This window comes from Gavia stellata, chromosome 9 (genome assembly GCF_030936135.1).
Source record: "Gavia stellata isolate bGavSte3 chromosome 9, bGavSte3.hap2, whole genome shotgun sequence".
Classification (NCBI taxonomy): domain Eukaryota; kingdom Metazoa; phylum Chordata; class Aves; order Gaviiformes; family Gaviidae; genus Gavia; species Gavia stellata.
Window position 1 is genome coordinate 23,323,787 of NC_082602.1, and position 20,870 is coordinate 23,344,656.

The 20,870-nt window shown below is 34.6% G+C and overlaps 1 protein-coding gene across 3 annotated transcripts in view; it reads left to right on the forward strand.

Annotated features, from left to right (window-relative positions):
• Nucleotides 1–20,870, forward strand: part of IDE (insulin degrading enzyme) — a 68,248-nt gene that overhangs the window by 23,029 nt on the left and 24,349 nt on the right. For all 3 annotated transcript variants that reach the window (XM_059821241.1, XM_059821240.1, XM_059821239.1), the window contains exons 10-14: nt 1,107–1,187; nt 4,118–4,221; nt 13,498–13,600; nt 14,463–14,585; nt 16,974–17,056. In XM_059821241.1, coding sequence (XP_059677224.1) covers nt 1,107–1,187; nt 4,118–4,221; nt 13,498–13,600; nt 14,463–14,585; nt 16,974–17,056 — 494 coding nt within the window. The remainder of the gene's footprint in view (nt 1–1,106; nt 1,188–4,117; nt 4,222–13,497; nt 13,601–14,462; nt 14,586–16,973; nt 17,057–20,870) is intronic.

The window sequence follows — 20,870 nt, forward strand, 5'->3', positions numbered from 1 at the left end:
GCTGTACACTTCAGTCATTATTGAACTGTTCGTGCTTCTTGTAAGTCTGTATGGTTCTGTATGCACAGGGCAAAAATGTGATGTATCCTATTAGAATTAAATAGTACTGCACTTCTCAGTGACAATGTGAAATTAAAAGTTTTATTTATATATATAGTCTCATTGGTTCATGACAAATACTTGGGTAAAGATTTCTTGTTCCATTTTAGCTTTATTTGGTGAAAACTGTTGAGTCTCTTCTGTCTAAGAGTAGAAATTCTGCAGATGCGTTAACTTTGTTTCTTGCATTTTGACATTGTATACCTGTAAAAGAAGTCTCTTTGCCCTCTGCCAAAAGTCCCAATGGAATTGTTTCACTGTCATTGTAAGCAAATACAAGATTTGAAAGAGGTAGTTCCATCTTCCCATCTTGTCTTTCCCTTGCCCCTCTTTTATCAGTCCCAGCATTCCTGAGGCTGTGAGGCGAGTCAGAAGAGCTGACAAACTAGTTTGAAAAGAATCTTCTTTTATTTTCAGCTGAATTGTTGAATTAACCAGACTCTCTGCATGGTTTCACAGAAGGATGGACTGTCCTTTTCATTGGCTTTATAGTCTTAGATCTCTTTAATTCATCCATGCCATTGTATTCTAAGAGTGATGCGTCCTACTTCTGTGGCTAAGACAGCATGAAGAAACACACTTTCTCTGTCTTTAAACTTACCTTTTGGCTGGCTGAACAAAAGGAACAAAAAAAGGAAGAGGGAAAGGCTTCAGTTCATTAACATAAAACGAACATTGCACTGGAACAGTATGCATTCATTGTATCAAAGTTGGTGTGTTTTCAAATTACCAGGAAATTTAAATATATGAGCTATAGGACAGATCTTTTACTACGAACAGGAATTACAAGACTTGTATAACACTTCACATTGTGAGACTATCCGAAATCGCTTGTAAGTTTTGTGCAACTTGAATGTTACTGAAAACTTTTGTGTTAGGTACCCTACTATAAAATGGATACAACAAAACTCCTTCCATGTGTTATAAAAAGGAATTAAGTAGCCAATAATGAGTCTTAAAATATTCTTTAATATATGCTTTTCAACCCTTTCTACATTGCTTCCTAGGATCTAAATGCTGTGGCATTCAGATTTAAAGATAAAGAACGACCAAGAGGTTATACATCAAAGCTTGGAGGAATGTTGCATGTAAGTGTGGGGGTTTTTGTTTGTTGTTTTTTTTGGTTGGTGGGGTTTTTGTTTTTTTTTTTTTTAACAATATAGTAATAATTTAGCAGTATGTTTGATTATACTCTTAATAAATACAGGTATTTGCAAAGGTCCTTTGCACTCCTTGAGCTTAGGAAGCTAATATCATGCTGCATAGATCTTAGTTTTGGCAGTCAGTAAGTCACATTTCCTTCACTCTCTACCATTTTATACTTTTATACTTGGTAGAACTGATTTTATAGTAAATGGAGTTGCTATTTGATCTGTTTCAGTGTTTCTTGAGACACATGTACCTTGTCATTCTGTGTCTACCTGATAGAGAAATACTACTATATCATAAAAAGAAGCACTATGTTTCTAAATGCTTCCATAGTTAACAGTGTTGAAATACTGCAGTAAGCAGAAATGTTAGTATTAAGACAGCAAATTAGAAATGTTTGACTCTACTAATGTGATTACATATTGGTAATGAAAGAATCATCATGTAGCTTATACTTAGTCTTCATACTTCTTGCAAAATTCAGTTCCCTCATTTTGCACTAAAGGAAGATTTAGGCTTTTTTTTTGTTGTTTAGTGAAATTCATGCAATTTTTATACATTGCAGCCATTCTATGTTACATAGCTAATGTCTACGTCTACTCAGAGACATTTTTGGTTTCTTGGCAGGAATTCCTGTTAATGCTCCTAGACCTTTAATTTCTAAAGTCTAAAATAACGATCTTTAATTTGAGAAATGTCTTTCTGTTTACTAAAAAGCGTTAGACTTAACTGAAAACATTTAAACATTTAAATGGATATTTAAAGGAGCTCCTATTTGGGATGCTGTCTCTTGCTTTTGTTCTGTCAAATGCGTAAAATCGCTTTAACAAATAGACTTCTGACTTCTGAAACAGTCTTTCAGTGGTCTGTATTTATTGGATCGTTCCTGATTACAATTGCTGTCTCCAAAAATCAGGCCAGGAAGTTGCCAGCAGTGTTCCAAAGAGCAGGGTATTCATTCAGGACTTTTTTTTTTTCACTGCTTTTCTTTTGCTGTGCTTTGCAGTATGAATGGTAATTCTGATTCTGCTGTTAGTTGCTTAAACACTAATAGAAAGATAACTTTTCTAGTTCTCTTTATTGTGTCTGAGTCGTACTAAGTTTATGCTTTGAATTAACCAACTAGAACTGTTGTTTGGTGATTTCACGCGCTTATGAATACTAGCTATTTTTCATAACTAGGAGAAGAACCTGTGTATAAGTTAGCATGAGTAAATGTAATATCGTAAGTTGTTACGTAATTACTAAAAGGATTTAAAAAACCTTTTTTTCAGCAAAACAGAAGTTCGTCTTTAAAGCACATGTTTGCTGGTCTAAGGAGTCACCATTAAGTTCTTGCTGTCATGTTATATTTCATATTTGTCATGTGTAGGCTTGATGTTTTCCAGGTAGTTGTTCCCTGGTTTGCAGTGCCCTTTTCCTTTTGTTTTGTTTTGTCTCCTTAATTGTATAATTTTTAAAATTTCATTTTAATCTGATCATTGTATGTAGATTGTTTTAGTCTGTTTTATTTTAGTTACATTATGCTCTGACCTTGCTGAAAAGTAATCACAGAATCACAAAATGGTTGAGGTTGGACTGGGTCTCTGGAGGTCATCTTGTCCAACCCTCCTTCTCAAGCAATACAAAAATAACAAAGTAACCAAATAAATTTTACTTTAAATTCTAGTTGGTGGACAGACTGTGGCCTTGTGTTTGTAAAGGAAATAAAGTGTAGACTTTTGGTCACTAAGTCTGTATTGCCTTGGTAATTTCAGATTAGAAGCGCATAGAGTACTTAAAATCTCCTCTTCAAGTTGCTTAGTCCACTTAGCCGTTTATGCAGAATGTAGTTAAATGAGCATTCTTCAGTGTACAATGAATCTTTCGGACAAGACCTTTCAAATGCTGGATCTTTAGCATTCACATTTGAAGTTTTTATAACAGAGGTTTGGTTCATTGTCCTTGGTCTCCACTCCCCTCCCCTGGCCTTTTCTCTTTTCCAAAATCCTTTGTGTGAGTTACTCTGTGTTCTGGAATTCATTCCACTGTAGTTTTTTGTATAATGTATGTAATTCAGAAAGCCATTTTATAATCATTCTGGTCAAAAACAGTACAGCTGTATGGAAAACTGCAGGTATTCGGTGCTTAGGTCACCTGGTATTCTTCCCTTGGTAAACAGATGTTTATCAACAAAGGTTTCCTGTCAACCGCACTAAGCATTTTCAGAGGAATTTAAACTGTTTTTTCTTCTTAAATTGCAGTGCACCTTAAGAGATTTTCAGTTTGATCCTAAATAAAAAATGTTAGAATTAAAATTGTGTAAATTTGTGTTATGCTTTTAGATAACTGAAATATACTTTCCTTTAAATTACTGTAAATAAAAATTGATTTCTTAGAGAATCCTAAAAAACTTAGTGGGGTTTTTTTGTTTGTTTGGGGTTTGGGGTTGGTTTTTTTTTTTGCTTTTTAGGTTTTGTTTTTCCCAAATGCACTCTAGTGAGTACTTGGTGTTCTTTTATCTTTAAAAATATCCTCCAGGGGTCAGCATTTACCATGTTATTTTTACTTTAGTTATTTCAAAACAGTATTTAAAGGTGGGTGACTTTTTATATTGAGACATAAAATATTTCAAGAGAAAAGAATGGTAATAGGCAGTATATGAAATTACCTAATATAGGAGAAATATGATTGCATAGTTAAAGTACTACTCTATCTTGTTTAAAGAGAAAGATTGTAAGACATCTATGCACTTCTAATTTGAAATTACCAAGGTAATACAGATTTAGTGACCAGAAGTATACACTTTTATTTCCTTTACAAAACAGTAGTTTTTTCCTGCTTATTTTTTGTTTAATTCGTCTGCATGTTTCTGGGCTTTGTTTTTTAGTATTACCCTATAGAAGAAGTATTGGCTGCTGAATACTTGCTTGAAGAATTCAGGCCTGATTTAATCGAGATGGTACTGGATAAATTGAGACCAGAAAATGTTCGGTAAGTTAAACTGCAATAACTTGTATTTTAACCCAAACGTTACAAGAAAGCAGATGAACTAATGGAAACACAAATTCTTAGGTGTCTCTTACAGCTCCGAAGTAAATGTCACTGAAAAAGACCTAGTTGTTCTGTGTGTTAATATCTCTGCTCTCCATTGAAAATAAGGACTCTTAAATGCATGCAAGTCTTCCTGTTCAGACAGAAATGTCCTTTCAGTCCTTTCTATGCAGGATGTCTTCCTCAGACTGAAATAGTTTTTGGGAAGGTACTCAGAATAGCTCAACTGTTACTGAGAAAAAGCCTGGTAAAATTATCCTGCCTCACTAAATTCTTGGGACATTTTATATGGAATGCTCTAATATTAATAATTTGGAGTACGTCTGGAAATCTGTTAAGAGGATGGCTTTTATCTGCTGTATATATTGTATTTTCCCTATGGAGAGCTATGAAACTTCATGCAGATTAGCAGACCCTCTGAAAAGTATCAATTTATATGGGTAGAAGTAGCTGTGTCTTTAGCTGCTAAAATCTTTCAGCCTTCCAGAGCATCTCTTTGATGTGAGTGTGACTGTACTGCACATGTGCTTTCTTTGCGAAGTGAGTGTGCTGCAGTACAAATTTCAGGGCTCAGTAATCGGTCAGACTAGATGTTGAAAGGAAAAGGGGAAGCCTCTCTTTCCTGTGCTTTTGAGGATCTTCTGTTGTCACCCAAGTGGGGTAGAAAAGGGAGGCCAAAAGAACAAATGTACCTGATGTCTATTTGAATACCTAAAGAACAACAGTGTGACCATGATGAGGGAAATAATACTTTGCTGAGATGATGATTTACAAGTGAAGGAATCTGGAAGCCGTAGAGAAGAAAATGAGGGCAGTTGAAAAAAGGGCATATTAATTGAGGAGGAGGAAGGGCTGGGCAAATGATTAACAAAGGGAGGAAGAGCCTAGGACAGGAGAGCTGGCAAAGGACGTAATGGGTGTAATTTAAGGGAGGATATTGGTAGCTGTGGGGAACTGGTATCTCAGTCAGGGATGGATAGAAAGGCTGGCTAGTGGAACTGCTGGGTATGGTTAAGTGCAGATTGGACAAAAAAATGAGGGGGGTAGGAATTGGGACTAGTAGGCAGAGTGGAGGTAAGAAGGCAAGTCTAGAAGAAAAGGTGTCAGGCTTAGCAAGGATATTCAACTGAGAGTCTTGAATCATGGAAACAGGACAAACAGAAGAGGCAAAGAGAAGAGGTCTGAGACAAGGAGCCTGAGGTAGGACAGCAGCAGAACTAATGGGACCAAACTTGGAGGATCTGAGCAGAAAAACCTGTGCAGACCAAGTGCGGTATAGTCAACAAAGGGCAAAGAAACTAAAGTTTACCAAGTCTTGCTATTTTTTTTTTCTCTCTGCAGACATATGCTTTTTTCTTTTTATTTCCCCATACAACTTCTGTTTCAGTTGTTACAGAATAGAAATATTCTGGAATTACATGATGAGATGCCGGTACCATGTATGTGGTACAATCTTAATTACTAGAAGGTTGCATGGGCCACAGTTATACTAGCACTTCGGAGCCTGAATTTTCTTTTTTTACTTTTTCCTAATTTGGTTCTTTTACTATATGTTTTGTGTATCTTGTAATAAATTGTAATATTAAATTAGTGGTGTAGAGATATTATTAAAATGTATGAAAACACAGAAACAAGCTCTTGCTTGTGATTCTGTATATCAGTCTTACTGTATTTGAGCACCTGTTTATCAGTGTTTTGGAAGCCAGGTATATGATACAAAAAATAATGATTGGGGGGGCGGGGGGGCGCAGTCTGTTTCTGAATATGTTCCACAATGAGATCTTCAGACAGCGAGGCATGCAGTTATGTATTTCTAGAGTTTATATATTTCAGCCTTCTGAAATTGCTGTGACTTACTTAAAAGTTTGGGTATAAATCTTTCCTATGTTTGTTGGTATGACAAAATCTGTCTTGTATAGTCGTTTAGTTTAAGGTGCATGTTACTTTATTTTCAAAAGATGGTATATTTTAAATAATTATTGGATAAAGTAGGATAAAATTCGATTATGAATTGTATTTGCAAATGTCATGGGGTTCTGGTGTTTCTAGGGATAGACGAGTAATGATAAAATAAATGGAGCTGCCTATGTCAGTGACAGTAGTTGCCATAGCAATTAATGCCCTTTAAAGAAGGGCCTATATCTTTGTGTGTGGGTGTGCATCTATGTGTAACATGTGTGGGATACTGCAACTGAAGCTTGAATATGTTGAGAGATCATATTTTGAACAAACAACACTTTAAAGAAAATTTCCAGGTTCTCTTTCCTATTGTATTAAATACTTCTATTTTGAATGTATTTTCATGTTGATCTACTGCCCAACTTCTTGGAAATTTGATACAAGAGCTTACCTTTAACATAAAGAAAGTTTTTAGTAATTAAAAGGGAGAATATATAATTACTTCTTATCTGAAGAAAGCTTAACCAAATTCCATGTGAATTTGAACTTTTAACTGGTTTTAGAATTGCTTACAAGCAATAGGTAAAACTTTTTTTTATACTGATTTAGTAAACAACCTACAGGTGCTCAATCAGATCTGATGTTTATTATAGCTTCACATAGCTTTAAAATGTGGTTCTTAATATTGACTGTTTTCTTGCAATGTTATCTTAGGGAAGGATACTTTTCGTAATGTAAATTGGGCCTTTGTTATTAGCCAGAGAACTTCCAAAGCATCTCCTTGCTTCAACTTTGAAAAATTGCTTGAGGAAAAAATTGCTATTTGTCCTTGGTTTAAAAAAAAAAAAAAAGGCAAAAAAGAGCAAGATGAGCAAGAATCTTATTAGAGAGAGAGGAAAAAGTAATTCTAAAAAGATAAGGGATTTAGCCATAACTTACTTGAAATGTTAGTAACCAAAGAAAAGAATTGTTTACTGTTATGTGTGTCCTTTATTTATAGTAATTTTGTAGGGTTACATCAGTCTTCTCACATTTGACGAAGTGACTTGCTGGAGATTGGAATATTCTCTGCACTTGGTAATTGTGGATTAATTTTAAATTAAAAGGTTTTTTTTTTCAAGATGGAACACATCTAGAGCAAATACCAGCTGAAGGTGATCAGCTTTAGTATTTGAAGCAACTGGGAAGCATTGATCCTTCAGATAATGGAGTCAGTTGTTTCATCTCAGCTTTTCAAATTCAGCCTGTTTTGAATGCTGTGTATGTGACTTTTCAAGTAGTAAAGTGTAGTACATGTAGGCTGGAGAGGCACAGTGGTGGGAGTGCTTCGGAAATGAAATTTGGTAGAGTAGGTATGCATTTCTGTACAGGAAGGTCTCAAAGTTTTCATAACGGAAGAGTGATGGTGGGATGGTGACTGAATCAAGAAGGCCTGTGATCAGGGCTGATTAAATGCAGTTCTAACAGCGGAATACCGCGAAGCACTGATACTCTAAAATGGATCGAATGAGGCCTGCAGGAGGCCTATAATGATGTAGCAGCAGGCATACTTTGAGTTTGAATAGTGTATGGTCAGAGTAATGATAAATGTATTGTTTATTATGTGTAGACTAAAACCGTGCTAGTGTTTGCTGTTGCCATAACAACTATGCATTCACATCTTAGTTCTCTTTATGATCAGACTGTCTTCTCCAATACTATAACTTATGAAAAGAAACCCAAAACATAAACCAAACTTAAGATTCTTAAGCGTCATATTGCTTTTTCCTGCTTCTCTAAATGATACATTTTTTCAGTGTAGACTCAAAAGTTATAGTTGTGCCTCTGTGTAGCTTCTGTGATGATACTGCAGGCTGATTTTTCTCAGATGTAAAAGCATAAGTCCTTTCCATTTTAGTGGGAATTAAATGTTTTTATTCAGGGCATCAAGTGTTTAAATGTCTGAGCTAATTAGACTTCCCTATTTCCATGTGATTGAAACAAAATATTAACTTGTATATAGTACTATATTCCTTTTAGACACGTTTTAAGCACTTATCTTTTGAAATTAAAAGTAGAATGAAATGAACCAGGAATTTTTTCATCTTTTACTTAACTAAGGTACTTCAGCATACAGTAAAATATAACAAGGAATATAATTTTATAGTATCTTTTATTTTAAATTGCTGGCAAGATAAAATATCTTGGGGGGGGAAACTTGGTTAAATATTACTAAAAGTGATTTCATGATATGTTACAAAGATTCGAGAAAGGCACCATGGATTTGCATTTTTAGTGGCTCTCTTGAAAGAATGAGTTGAGATTATAGATGCTAATAAAAGGGTCCCCTTATGTTTTACTTTTTTTTATTACATCTGTATCTATATGCATGTAGTAAACTATCAATCCAGTAGTTTGTTTCCTTCTTTTGTCTTTGAGCAAATTGTATATACTAATAAAAAACTGTGGACGCGTGCTTTTAAATATCTAATGTGTTCTGTTTATCTGCCATTTACTGATATTTATGCTCATGTTTACCTTTCTGTTCTTCCTTTTTATGAAAGAATTAGTATGTGCCACATCATCCTAACTTTGTTGTGGTTTTTTTCCCTATTTTGTTCTTTTTCTTTTATGCCTTGCATAAGTTGTGCCTTGCAATGGTTTAGTTTCCATTGATTTGAATTTTTCCTTTGTATCGTGTTTTTATTTGTAATTTCCTTTTCACAACCTCATTGGAATTCACTTACACTAAGGAATTTTCTTGGCATGTCTCTATTGGGGTAGCTGCATTCACAGTTAGAGACTACTGTTCAATGTCTTTTTAAAAAAAGTTGAGCTTTTGACTGTTATTTTCTTAACAAACTATGTTTTTTAAAAAGTATGGAAAAATACCCATACTCACAGATGGTAGCGAGTATCCATATGTGCTTCTGTTTCACTGAACCATAACAGGAAGTTTTCATATTCTCCTCCCCCCTCCTGCCCCCCCACACTACTTGTTGCATTTAGTGACTTAATTTCCCTAAGAGAGAAATCTTTTTAAGATGTAAGTATAAATTTTACTTGTTCAAACTCCATTGGGTTTTGCCAGCCATCTGTGAAGATAAGGGAATAGACTTGGCATGTGTTGCAATCTTAGCTGAAAAATTTAATTTTCCCATCATTTTGCAATACAATTTTTTTCCCCCTCGTCATCTGCAGAATAAATGTTCTCATTAAAATTTAAGATGCTAGTGACTTACCAGATTAAGCAACTAAAGAACATTTTCCCCTGGACAGTAAATGGACTTTTTTTTCTCTCTTGATATCTGAAGTGCAGCACTAGCACTATCCTAGAGGGAAGAAAAATAAAATGAATGTCAAAAATGTTGATACAGAAATTTCTAAGGGCTGGAATTTCCCAGATACTGAGCAAACATTTTAATGCAGTAGGTGATGCTCATACCTGATGATAAACATGTTACAAGTGCAGAACGTATGTGTTTATTTTTAATTGCATTGTATCTGAGTAAAGATTTTGAAAATTACAATTTTCTCACTTATTTACCTCCACAAACCATTGTGTTTCTGGAGACTTAGTTTTATTGAACCCTAACGAATAACTCGTACTTCTGCAGAATGATTAGAATGCTGCACCCCAACAACATGTCTTTGCATGTAGTTTCTCCTCTTACTCTGTTTTCTAATGAGATTTTTTTGGAAGTGGCTTTGAATATAGCCTATATTGCCTTGCATCAGTTTTACTGATGGTTTTGGGAGAATTTATAAATAAATCTAGGTTTTTGCTGGTTTTGTCTCAGTCATGTTATTTATGCATTTGAATAAGATACATGTAAGTTTTTCCGTTGTTTAGCAACATCATCATTTGGAAGACAAAGTTTAAATTAGTTCCTTAAAAAAGCAATTGTTCCTTTTTAAGTATAAATTCTTTTTTCTGCAAGAAATATGCTTTGACATGTCTGTTACTACTATCACAAATACTGTCGTCTCAAAGTCTATTGCTTTTTCACCCTTAGAAGCTTGAGTTTTGTTATGTAAATCTGGAATATAGTAGCTGATAATCCTTCCTGGAAGTACATTAATTCTGAAGCACGCGTTCTCTTCCCAAGTAACAGTCTGCTGTGGATCTGTCATTTGTAGCTTCATTTTAGATTTCAGGAGAGTGAATAACAAGATGGTATCTAGTAAATATCTATCACGTTATAGGAATTGTGCTTGTTTTTGAAAATTGACCATAACTGAGGACTACAAGTTTGCGTGTACAAGAATGTACATACAGAATTAGATTGCATTTATAGTTTCAGCTGTTTTCCATGTTCATGAATGGCTTGGAAGCCTAATTGCATGGTTGCATTTAAATACGTAGTAAGCAAGTCCTATTAAAGATTGCCTGATTGTCTGTCTTGCTTTTCCAGTGCATTTCAACGCTGTCTTAAAGCATGTGGATGTTCATAGTGCTATACAGCACAACACAGAAATGAAAAGCAAAAGTAACATTACGTAACTGGTAACTTTAAAGATCCATCATGATACACTTAAATGCATAGCGTTGTATTTCTACCTCTGGTGCTTCTTTTCCCCTCTCCTTTTCCTCTCTGGGTGTTCATTGCTGTTGGTGCTTGTATCTTGGTTTAGGTTGTAAGTCTCAGGCAGATGAAATGCCTTTTCTTTTGTTTCATGTGGCTGTGGGTATGTTTCTGAGAGCTGAAAATGTAAGTAATCATTCCAGTAGTGATTTGGGTTATAGGGAGGGCAGGGGGATACCTTGAAGCAGAACTGCTTCAAGAATTGCAATGCTGATTTCCACAATTTCATTTTCTATACGTTGAGCAGAGAGAATTATTTTTAGCTGTTTAATTTTAGTATGTTCCTACAGCACATGTTCGGGTGCTTGGATTGTCACTACTGCTTGAGCATTGGTATGTTGAAGAAGGGTAGGAGGAGGGAATGTTGAATAACAGACATCTGTGTATTATAGCATAAAGCACTTTTGTCTTGATGCTCAGGCCGCATGATTATTGGAATTTTATCAGGATAATATTTTAGCTTAAGACTTTTTCGTTATTTTTGGGTTTTTTGTTTAATGGGCCTGGTAGGTTGCTCTGAAATGCTAATAGACTTCATGGTTTTTGTAGTCTCTTAGCAACCTCATCTGTACATGGTAGAGCTTTTGCTCACCAGCTGTCCAAGTTAAAATGCAAAACATTATAGAATATTCCTATGTCTCATTTTAACATAAACAGTAATCTAATAGATTTCACCTTGTTGACAGAGCTAGTGTCTGCTGTGTTGCAAGAACAAATATTCTGTAGGATTAAAGTGCTTAGTTCTTCGCTGAATATTTTTTTAGTATTGTTCCTTTTGTATAAAAAATGAAATAGATATACAAACAGATATGAAACCATTTTATATGAAATAATAAAAATGTTAACCATTTCTATTGCCATTTCCAACGAGAGATGAAATATGTATTTCTTAAAGATGAATAGTCTCATTCTAGTTTGGGTATTGCATAACTTCTGCAGAGGAGCAGGGGTTGTTTTGTGCATGTTCATGCTAATCATGTGGTTCTTTCAGAGGTGGGGAGTAAAAATTTCTCCCGTCCTCAACCCACAGGAAATCTGCATCCCTGAAACCTAAGATTTGTTTGCCCCTTTTTAGTGTGTATTATTTAAAATACTGTCTCAAAATTAGACAGTCTGTGGTGCAAGTCCTGCTTCAGTTTTTGAATCTATTGCTAGAGAATGTCTCTTTACAATCCCATGTGACTCAGAGAGGTACTTCTCATTTACTTAAATGCATCTAATGATAGCTATTTACCCCATTGGTCTCCTGCTATTCGAACTGCAAAGCACAGATTAAATTATTAGTAATTTGAAAATCTTCATAATAGGGGAATCTGGAACTAAATACAGCAGAATCCTGTTTTCTTCAACCTTTTTGGATCATTTAGTCATTTATGTGTAAACATGAGATGAAAAAAGGAGGGATGAGGATATAGGCGTTTACTATATTAATAGTCTACATATTTACACTTATCAGTATATTGCAAAATTCATCCCAAGGGTATTCTCCAGTAACATATTTATAAAGTTAAAATACTATGGTTTGAGGCACATCCATATGCCTGTTTAGATTTATGCCCCACTTTGCCGTGCACGTTAGAAATACACAACAGAATGTTCCTGGCCTGAAGATACTGTGATTAAAAAAAGAACACTTACATTGCATATATTTTGATGTTTTAGTGTGCATTTTAGCCATCTGCACAAGACTTGACAAAGTTCATTACTGTGCTATTCAGCATCTAGGGATTGTTAAATATATGTAGGAGGTAATTGTGCTACCTTTTTTGACCATTTCAGTATTCTTATAAACCTCTATTTATTCTTAAAGCTAGCTACTTATTTCCGTTGAATACTCCTTTGTGTTGTAGGTTGTTAAAAAGAATTAAAGGCGTTTTCTTGATACCTATTATGAAGACTACTGAAAAAAATACTGATAAGTTTGTAATTTTCTTTATTCTGGATTTCCTCTTGTTTAGGTGTATTCTTTAGATCAAGGAGCATCTGGACGATGCTGTTAGTCATATGGTTTAGTTTTAGGTAGTGCTGTGAGAAGCAGGGAGTTGGATTTGATGATCCTTATGGGTTCCTTCTAACTTGAGATATTTTATGATTTAGGTTTCTAATTGAGTATAATTCTGTTGTACTGACTCTTAAAATACATTAATCTTCCTGGTTTTCTTCCCTTTCCCTCAAAAAAAGACAAAACAAAAAAAAAAGGGGAGAAACAGGTAAGAACCTGAAATGAGAACATGAGAATGATACAAAATGAAGAAACTGTCTTACTATCAGATTATGAATGGAAGAGTGAAACTGCAATAATGTAATATAAAACGCTAGGTCTGGAATAAAATTTTTATAGTCAGTATTTTCACTTATCTGAGTTTCAATTATAAGTGGTATGAAAACTGTTACAGTCACTTCATTAGCTTTGTAGAAGATCTCAAGGACTGCTTTCTGTGTTTTCTGGAACAAAGACAAAGTCTAAAAAATAGAAGTTGCTTGCAACAATAATTGTGTGTAACTCTAAGTTGTAATACTTTAGAAAAAACCTAAAATTAAATTACGCTGATAACCTGATGTCATGGTTAACTGTAGTATGTAGTTCAGTATATGTATACATTGCTATCCAAATGTACACTGTAATTGTCCAGGGACCATATCGACAAATAAATATATTCTAGTGGTGGAACAGAAATAGTGCTCTGAATAATTTCTCACAGTGTTTTCTCAGACACATTCATGCCATAGTGCTTTGTCTTTTTGTTTTCAGAGTTGCAATAGTTTCCAAGTCTTTTGAAGGAAAAACTGATCGAACAGAAGACTGGTATGGAACACAGTACAAGCAAGAAGCAATTTCTGATGAAGTTATTAAGGCATGTTAAAACTTTTAATATATTCTAATATCTGCAAGTGAAAGACAGTGGTAATTTTTTTGTCTAATTTTCTGTTTAGTTGAAGGGAGAATTTAAATTTGCTGCTCAACATAGCATGAAAATTGTACAATGAGTCTGTTTAATGTTATGAGAAGTAAGGATCTTATGTTAGTCTTCAGATTTCAAATATTTATTACATAGGGCAGATGCATTTTAATGGTTTTAAACCATAGTAAGTACAGGGAATGTTATACCATTTTTGCTTTTTGCAACTGCTATATTGAACTGTGTTTCTGAAATTGATTTTTACAACCTAGAAAATGAGTATATTTTCCCAATTAAATGAGCTTCTAAAAATCAAAACTACAACAAAGGTGGGCAAATTCTTACTGAACCTGATTATTGATCTATTCTTTTAAGAAGAGTTGGCTGTAAAATACACACTAGAGCTACACTGGACGTGCCGAGCATGCTTTGAACATAGAACACTTTGCTTCCTTTAGCTTGTCCCTATCTATGTTCTCGATTTAGAATTCTTGCTTATGTATTTAGTTTAACACCTTTATTTAGAGTTCACAGTAGCAGAAAAGGTGTGAGACAGAACGACCTTCCACTGTACTATATTTTTTTCAAAATTTTCTATCTTTTGTCTTTCCTCTTAAGAGCACTTCATCCTACTGATAGATTACTCCAACTTGATTTCCCAGATACTTACCTCTTTCCCTGTTACCTTAATAGTATTTACACATAAGCTGATGGAACACATTTTAAAATCTTTTGTTACAGCATAAAATAAATAAGTATATATCCATTTCTTAAGCAGAAATTCTACTTAGCCTCATTGTTTCTCCTGTTTATCTAGAAATGGCAAAATGCTGACCTGAATGGGAAATTCAAGCTTCCAATGAAGAACGAGTTCATTCCTACTAACTTTGAGATTTTGCCATTGGAAAAAGATGCGACACAGTACCCTGCCCTCATCAAGGTAACCTGTCTGTATTTGTTCTGTTTGCTAGCCAACCTTCTGGGAAGTTAGCAGTTAATTCCTATGTGTTTTTAAAATACATATGTCATATTCCAAAGTATAATAAACAAAAAAGTACAAAACTTAAAAATATTGCTAGAAATACAGTAGAAGGTTCATTCTTGCTAAACTTTGCATTATGACTATTTGGGTTCCTACGAAAATGAATCTACAAACAGCTTGAACTCTCTTTGCCCTTTTGAAAGTGTGTTAACAATTGATGGAAATAGTATTAAAACTGTATATTCAGCAGAATGGTGACTGCCAGTCTTATATTTTTTTGAGCAGTGTTCAGTAAATTGAGGGTGTAGACAAGGCTATTCTTTTGTAACTGTGTATGGAAAAAGCTTACAATTGCATGGAAAAAGAGAGATAGATGTAAAAACATAAATAAACATCACTCTGCAGTCTCCTGGAAGCATCATCTAGTGATCTCCATATGTCTAGCAAATGTCAGTTTTTCTGAGTACCTAAAATTTACTACTTACTTGTCGCTGCTAAAGTGTAGTTGTATTTGCTAATGCTAATCTATGTTCTAGGCTTAGTTGGAGGATAAACAGGAAAAGTCTTCTGCAATTACATGTGCTTCAGCTTGAATACTCAATTTAGGAATACTTTTTGCACACTAGATTAATACAAGTCTACTTTAATGCAAAGACAGCCTTCAGGAAAACCTGTTTGTTCTGCCAGGGCATTTTAGGTGTATATACTTGAAGCAGTATTATTAACAGAGGAGGACTTCGAGCATATGTTTATGTTCATTCTGAACTGAAACCCTAAACCTCAGCAGGGACAAATACTACAACTCTATTAAAGAACACTCAATTGGTTTGCTACAGAAACTTGATGGTCCTTCGGTGTCTCTGTAGCAACTAAGCAAATGATCCTTAAAGCTTTGCTTTAAGGCATCATTGCTTTAGAAATAGATTTGGTTTTAGTTTTTCCTTTCACTTTAAAATATGTTTTCTGAGGGATAATGTTTTTAATCTTCTGTACTTGATGAAACAGACATCATTTGGTTTACCTGCATCGCTCTCATTTTCTCCCCAGCTGCATGTCTGTGCCATTTTTCCTTCTGTGGGCCCTGGCATTTGTCTGAACATTGCAAGAATTAAATCAGCAGATAGTACAAAAAAAGCAATTCTTCTGCTGTTTCATATGCCTAAGCAAGCTTACTATGGACTGGACCAGTGTAGTGCAGAAAGGGAGGGATGGGAACATAAGTGCAGGAACCGCATGTCCATTTTCACTGGCAGCATGTCACTAGGTCACCTCTGTTGTAATGGCACATCTTGCCCTGAAAAACCCTTAGAAAAGAGGGCAGTTAGGATATGGACTTTGGCCTGAGGGCCAAATTGTATTGGATCAGGTCTCCAGTGCTACAAATAGGCTCTACTGTCCCTATTGTAAGATGTGTTATAAACTGTGTAGTAGAAATTTAACAGAATAAAAATTTTGTTGTCTCAGAGAGAAGCTGTAATTTGGCTTTTTCGTATAAGTAGAATACTGTGCAGAGGAAGGTGTGCTGTAAGAGACAAGACTTATTTCTTTTATGCAAAAAGGAGGAGGAAAATACCATGCCAAATCTCTGAGAAGCAAATAACATCTGGTCAAAAATATGAGAAAGAGAAATAATTTTACATCTAAAAGTTCTCTCTTACTACGTGTAGCAATTTAAAGAAAAGGTGTTGGCGGATAAAGATAACTAGAGTTGGAAGAGAGGGAGAGTATCTGTTTCACAGCTTTTGTGGGAGAAAAAGCAATAGGGGAGGTAGTTCAGATTCTTTCCTGGACTGGGAGATTATTCTAAAAAATTTAGGTGACAGATCTTTTAACTAATTTCCAACTAGTTTTACTACTTTTTCTAAATGTGTATGTGGCTTTTTTTACCAACGTTACTTTAAAACAACATACAATGCATTAATATTTTTTCCTAAAAGCATTAAATACATAATTATATTTTTAGTCTAAAACAAGTAGCTATGTGCTGCTGTAATGCTGTCCCCATAATGGCATGTTTTTTAATGCCAGCATTAGCAGGGAATTGTGTGAGGCTAACTTTATATTTGCCTTTGATCATTCTGGCTCTAGAAAAGTAGTTCCCATTTTAATCATAAACTCATTCACAATGCTGCAGCCATTTAACTGTGTGTTAAGGTGACATATGGTAAGAAGCAAGTCTCAATAAGGGTAGATGGGTGTATACACAAATGTGTATAGTGAAAATATAAATTTAAGGGGACAACAGTGAACTGAGGTTTGAAGTGGTGAAGAGACTTTTTTTTAAATAGTGTAATGTATTACCGTTAAAAGTTAAGTGACTTAACAAAACTTCTTTTCTTGACACAGGACACCGCTATGAGCAAACTATGGTTCAAGCAAGATGACAAATTTTTTTTGCCAAAAGCTTGTCTCAACTTCGAGTTTTTCAGGTATGCAATATTAAGTGTATCACACAAATTGCTCTCCAGAAGTTTCTTGTTTGTTGTGAATCCGCATTTCTGGGGCAAAAACTTTCTTGCATGTATTGAGGCTTTAAAACGTTTGTCCTTACTTGGGAACATGCAATAAGATACAGATAGCAAGAAGGCTTATGTAAGTTATGCAGTAGTTGAGTTGCAAGCCGTTTGAGGTGCTCCATCTATATTAACAGCAAAAGTTTATCTAAAAATACTTTTCAAACAAATTTTATTCCATGCTTTATTTGCTATACCTGAAATATACCTGCCGATAGCACATACTACGTATTGCAATATAACTTTTTGAAAATGGGTGTGTATTTTTTTAATTAATGAATAAATAGCAACTATTTTCAGATAGTGTTTTCTTTATAAAATGCTATTCTGATATGGGTTTAGGTTAAAATTCTGTCTTAATTTGCATAATGCAAGCCAGTATAAAATTCTAAGTGCTTAAAATTGTGGGATTTTATTTAACTGACACCAACAACTGGTTGTTTTTTTCTAGAAGAACACCGTCTGCATTATCAATGAATGTGTGATTCTCACATCAAGATACATGATAAAATGCTGTAATGTTAATTCTGGTCTTGCATTATTTTCGTCCCAGGAAAATTATCTTTTCTTTTTCCTTTTTTTTTTTTTTTTTAAGTGAGTATGACAGTGATGTACCTTTCTTAGTGTTCCTTTCAAGTAACATTTTGTAACTTTTGAATTAAAAAAAAGAAAAAAATACTGCTGTCTTTAGAGTGCAGCTGTTTCTGTGCTGGACTACTGAAAGTGAAAATAATTTCAGGAACCCTCCTCCTTTCGCCTAATTAAATGATTCAGTGACATTGCTGGAAAGGCTATTATGTGGGCTCTGATAGATGCTCGTAGATGTGCTGTTGAGTCCCTGTTTTGAGTGACTACATGAAATTTTTCTTGGCAGAATTTTAGATAGAGGGTTTTTTCAGAGAGTGTCAGATCTTGGTACTGGTGTTGGTACTAGTTGGGGAAAATAGGTTGCCTGGGCATTCCCTCTTTCTTTTTGCTTTTTGAAACCACAGGGCAAACATTACAACTGTTTCAACTTCGATGTGTCAGGAAATGGAAGATCAAAATGGTAACTGCCTGACTGTTATTCAAAGAACAACAATTGCAATACTTGGCCTTCTTTGTTCATAACTGGTTACTGTCCGTTGTACTATGTTTGGCCAAAATCCGAAACAGGATTTTATTGATGGAGACAGTTTATGTTATACAGTTGTTTTTTTAAACAAATTCCAAATGAACTAGAGGGATCCAATTTCTATACCAGTTTTTGAATGATTAAAAGATAATTAATTTTATGTAGAGCACACAAAGGTATAAGTATGCACACATATGCACAATATCATAGAATCAAAGAATGATTTGAGTTGGAAGGGACCTTTAAAGGTCATCTCGTCCAACCCTCCTGCAATGAGCAGGAACATCTTCCCTAGATGTGTGGTGATAGTCTTTCTCAGTTAGATTTGTACTTTCATCTCAGTGAACCATTTTGAAAAGCTAGGAGTCCTTGAGCTTTGCTGACTAATGTAATGAGATGATTTGCCCCCTTCCTCCTAGGAATGGTTACAGGTGGAAAGCTGGTGGTCATGGTGATGATCATTGGAGGAAATGATGAAATGTATAGTGTTTATTCATGAGACATGATGAAATTACTCATAGCTCTTGTGGCCAAGTGAACTGGTAAATAAAGCCATCTTAACATGGGTTTTCATAAAAAGTTTTAGCCTCAATTCTAGATCAGAATATGATGGCTGTGCTGCCTTGTAGTAGATTACAAGAATTTGTTCACACTACAGACTGCTTCAGTAAGATAGAAAAAGCTAGGAGGATTTCTTCTGCCTGCAGGCCCTGATCATCAGGAATCATTGGAAGAATTCCTGACCCCGATATTATAGCAGCAACTGCTGTGTAGATGAGTTAAGAGGAAGGTGATGAGGGTGGTTTCTCCCTCAAACATACAAATACAGTAGGAATAATCTGAACATATGAACCTCTTGAAGTCACCTTGTCCCCAAACTGAAAATCCTTACATGGTGCAAGACTTGCATTGAAGAAACACCGCAGTAAAAACCTCTGACACAGGACTTACCATGCAGCCTAAAGGATGATGATAAGCTTTGTTTTTGCATGAATTATGACTTAGGAACCCAACAAGTATCCTTTTAAAAAAGGAAGCAAAATAACAATGTAATGTGCTGTTGTTTTGAAAACTTTCTAAAGGTAGTTACAAACTCTGCACTTCAAGTTTCCCAAGGGTTAGAGAGATTATGTTAAAAATACAATGCTCATTATTTTTAACTGGATATTTGCTACCTTCCAGTTTTAAGAAATGTTTCAAGCAAGTTGAGTTGCTCATAAGGTAACCCAGTATCAACACTTAAGTGTTGATTCCAGCTATGTCACTTACAGCTCTGTTTGAAAGGAGAAAAGACTAGACTTTAAGATTTTTCAAATAACACTCTCAGTGATTGAGTTGTTTTGCTTCCTCAAGTCTAGTCAAAAAAAGGTGGACTAGCGTTTATTTACAAAGTTGTCAGTAATAGAAGGCAACTCCCAGAACAGTGTTACAATAATTGTTTTCTGTTATTTTTCACTTGAGGATTAATGATTTAGTGGTCTCATTATTTTCAAAAGTCCCTGTTGGCCTTTGCCAGTGAAATGAGTATACAGAAGTTATAACTGATAAGGACATAGTAATCATTCAGACTGATTAATTTTCTGTTCTAGTATTAAAATGGAAAAGAATATAATGAGTTTGGAGAAAGATTTAAGATAACATAGGATTGACCTACATCTTGCTTTGAGTTTAGTCTTAATTAAAAAATTCGGTATTAATTGGATTTGCATCATTGGGCATATTGAAATTGCTCGGTTTTGGGAAATTCTCATTGCAGGGAGAAATGCAAATAGCACGAGTCCTCTTTTTTTTTTTTTTTTTTTTTTCTGACCTGTTTGCTTAAGTTACACAAGCCCAAGCCCAGAATAATTAACCCACTGGTAGTAAAAATGCATGTCCTAGGCTAAGATTTCAGACTGTAACAGGCTCTGCTTCTCTAATAGATTTTTTTTTTTTTTTTTAAATCTCTTTCCATGCTTCCTTTCCTTAATCTAAAATGAAGGAGAAGTCAAGGCCTTATTAAATCTACTAGGAACCTTCTTAAAAATACCTTTGTGATGTATTTTAAAGTTATCAGCATGTGTGTTGTGATGTGATGCTTGTTTCACAATATTAATGTTGGTATACACTATGAAATACCATGCTATATAGACATAAACATATATAATAGCATGTCTCTGAATATGACCATTAGTGGCTGCTTAGGGAAAATAAATGCAGATGGCGTGGTTTTGAATTGTAAGCATATTCTGACAGCAAATTGTTTTAGATGCTGCAGATTATTTCTGTGAAAATCATAATGAATTTACATGCACTTCAGAAGCTTTAGAAACAAATAATCATAGTATAAGTAACTTGTCTTGACTTTGCAAATCTTTAAAACACACAGATATTTAACAATTAGTGCAGCTGAAACATGGCTTGAGTTGCATTTCTTTTTTTGAGAAATTTGCGACAGTATTGTATGTGATCAAATGCTTCTAATACAACAGTAGAGGTTGTATAGTTGTTGCCATTAAAGATAACACAAAAAATTATGGTGGTATGAAAATGGATATGCCAGACTTCTTTCCTGAACTGAACTTAGCATGTACTGCATATTTTTCATACCACAAATTGCTAATATCTTAATTTTTT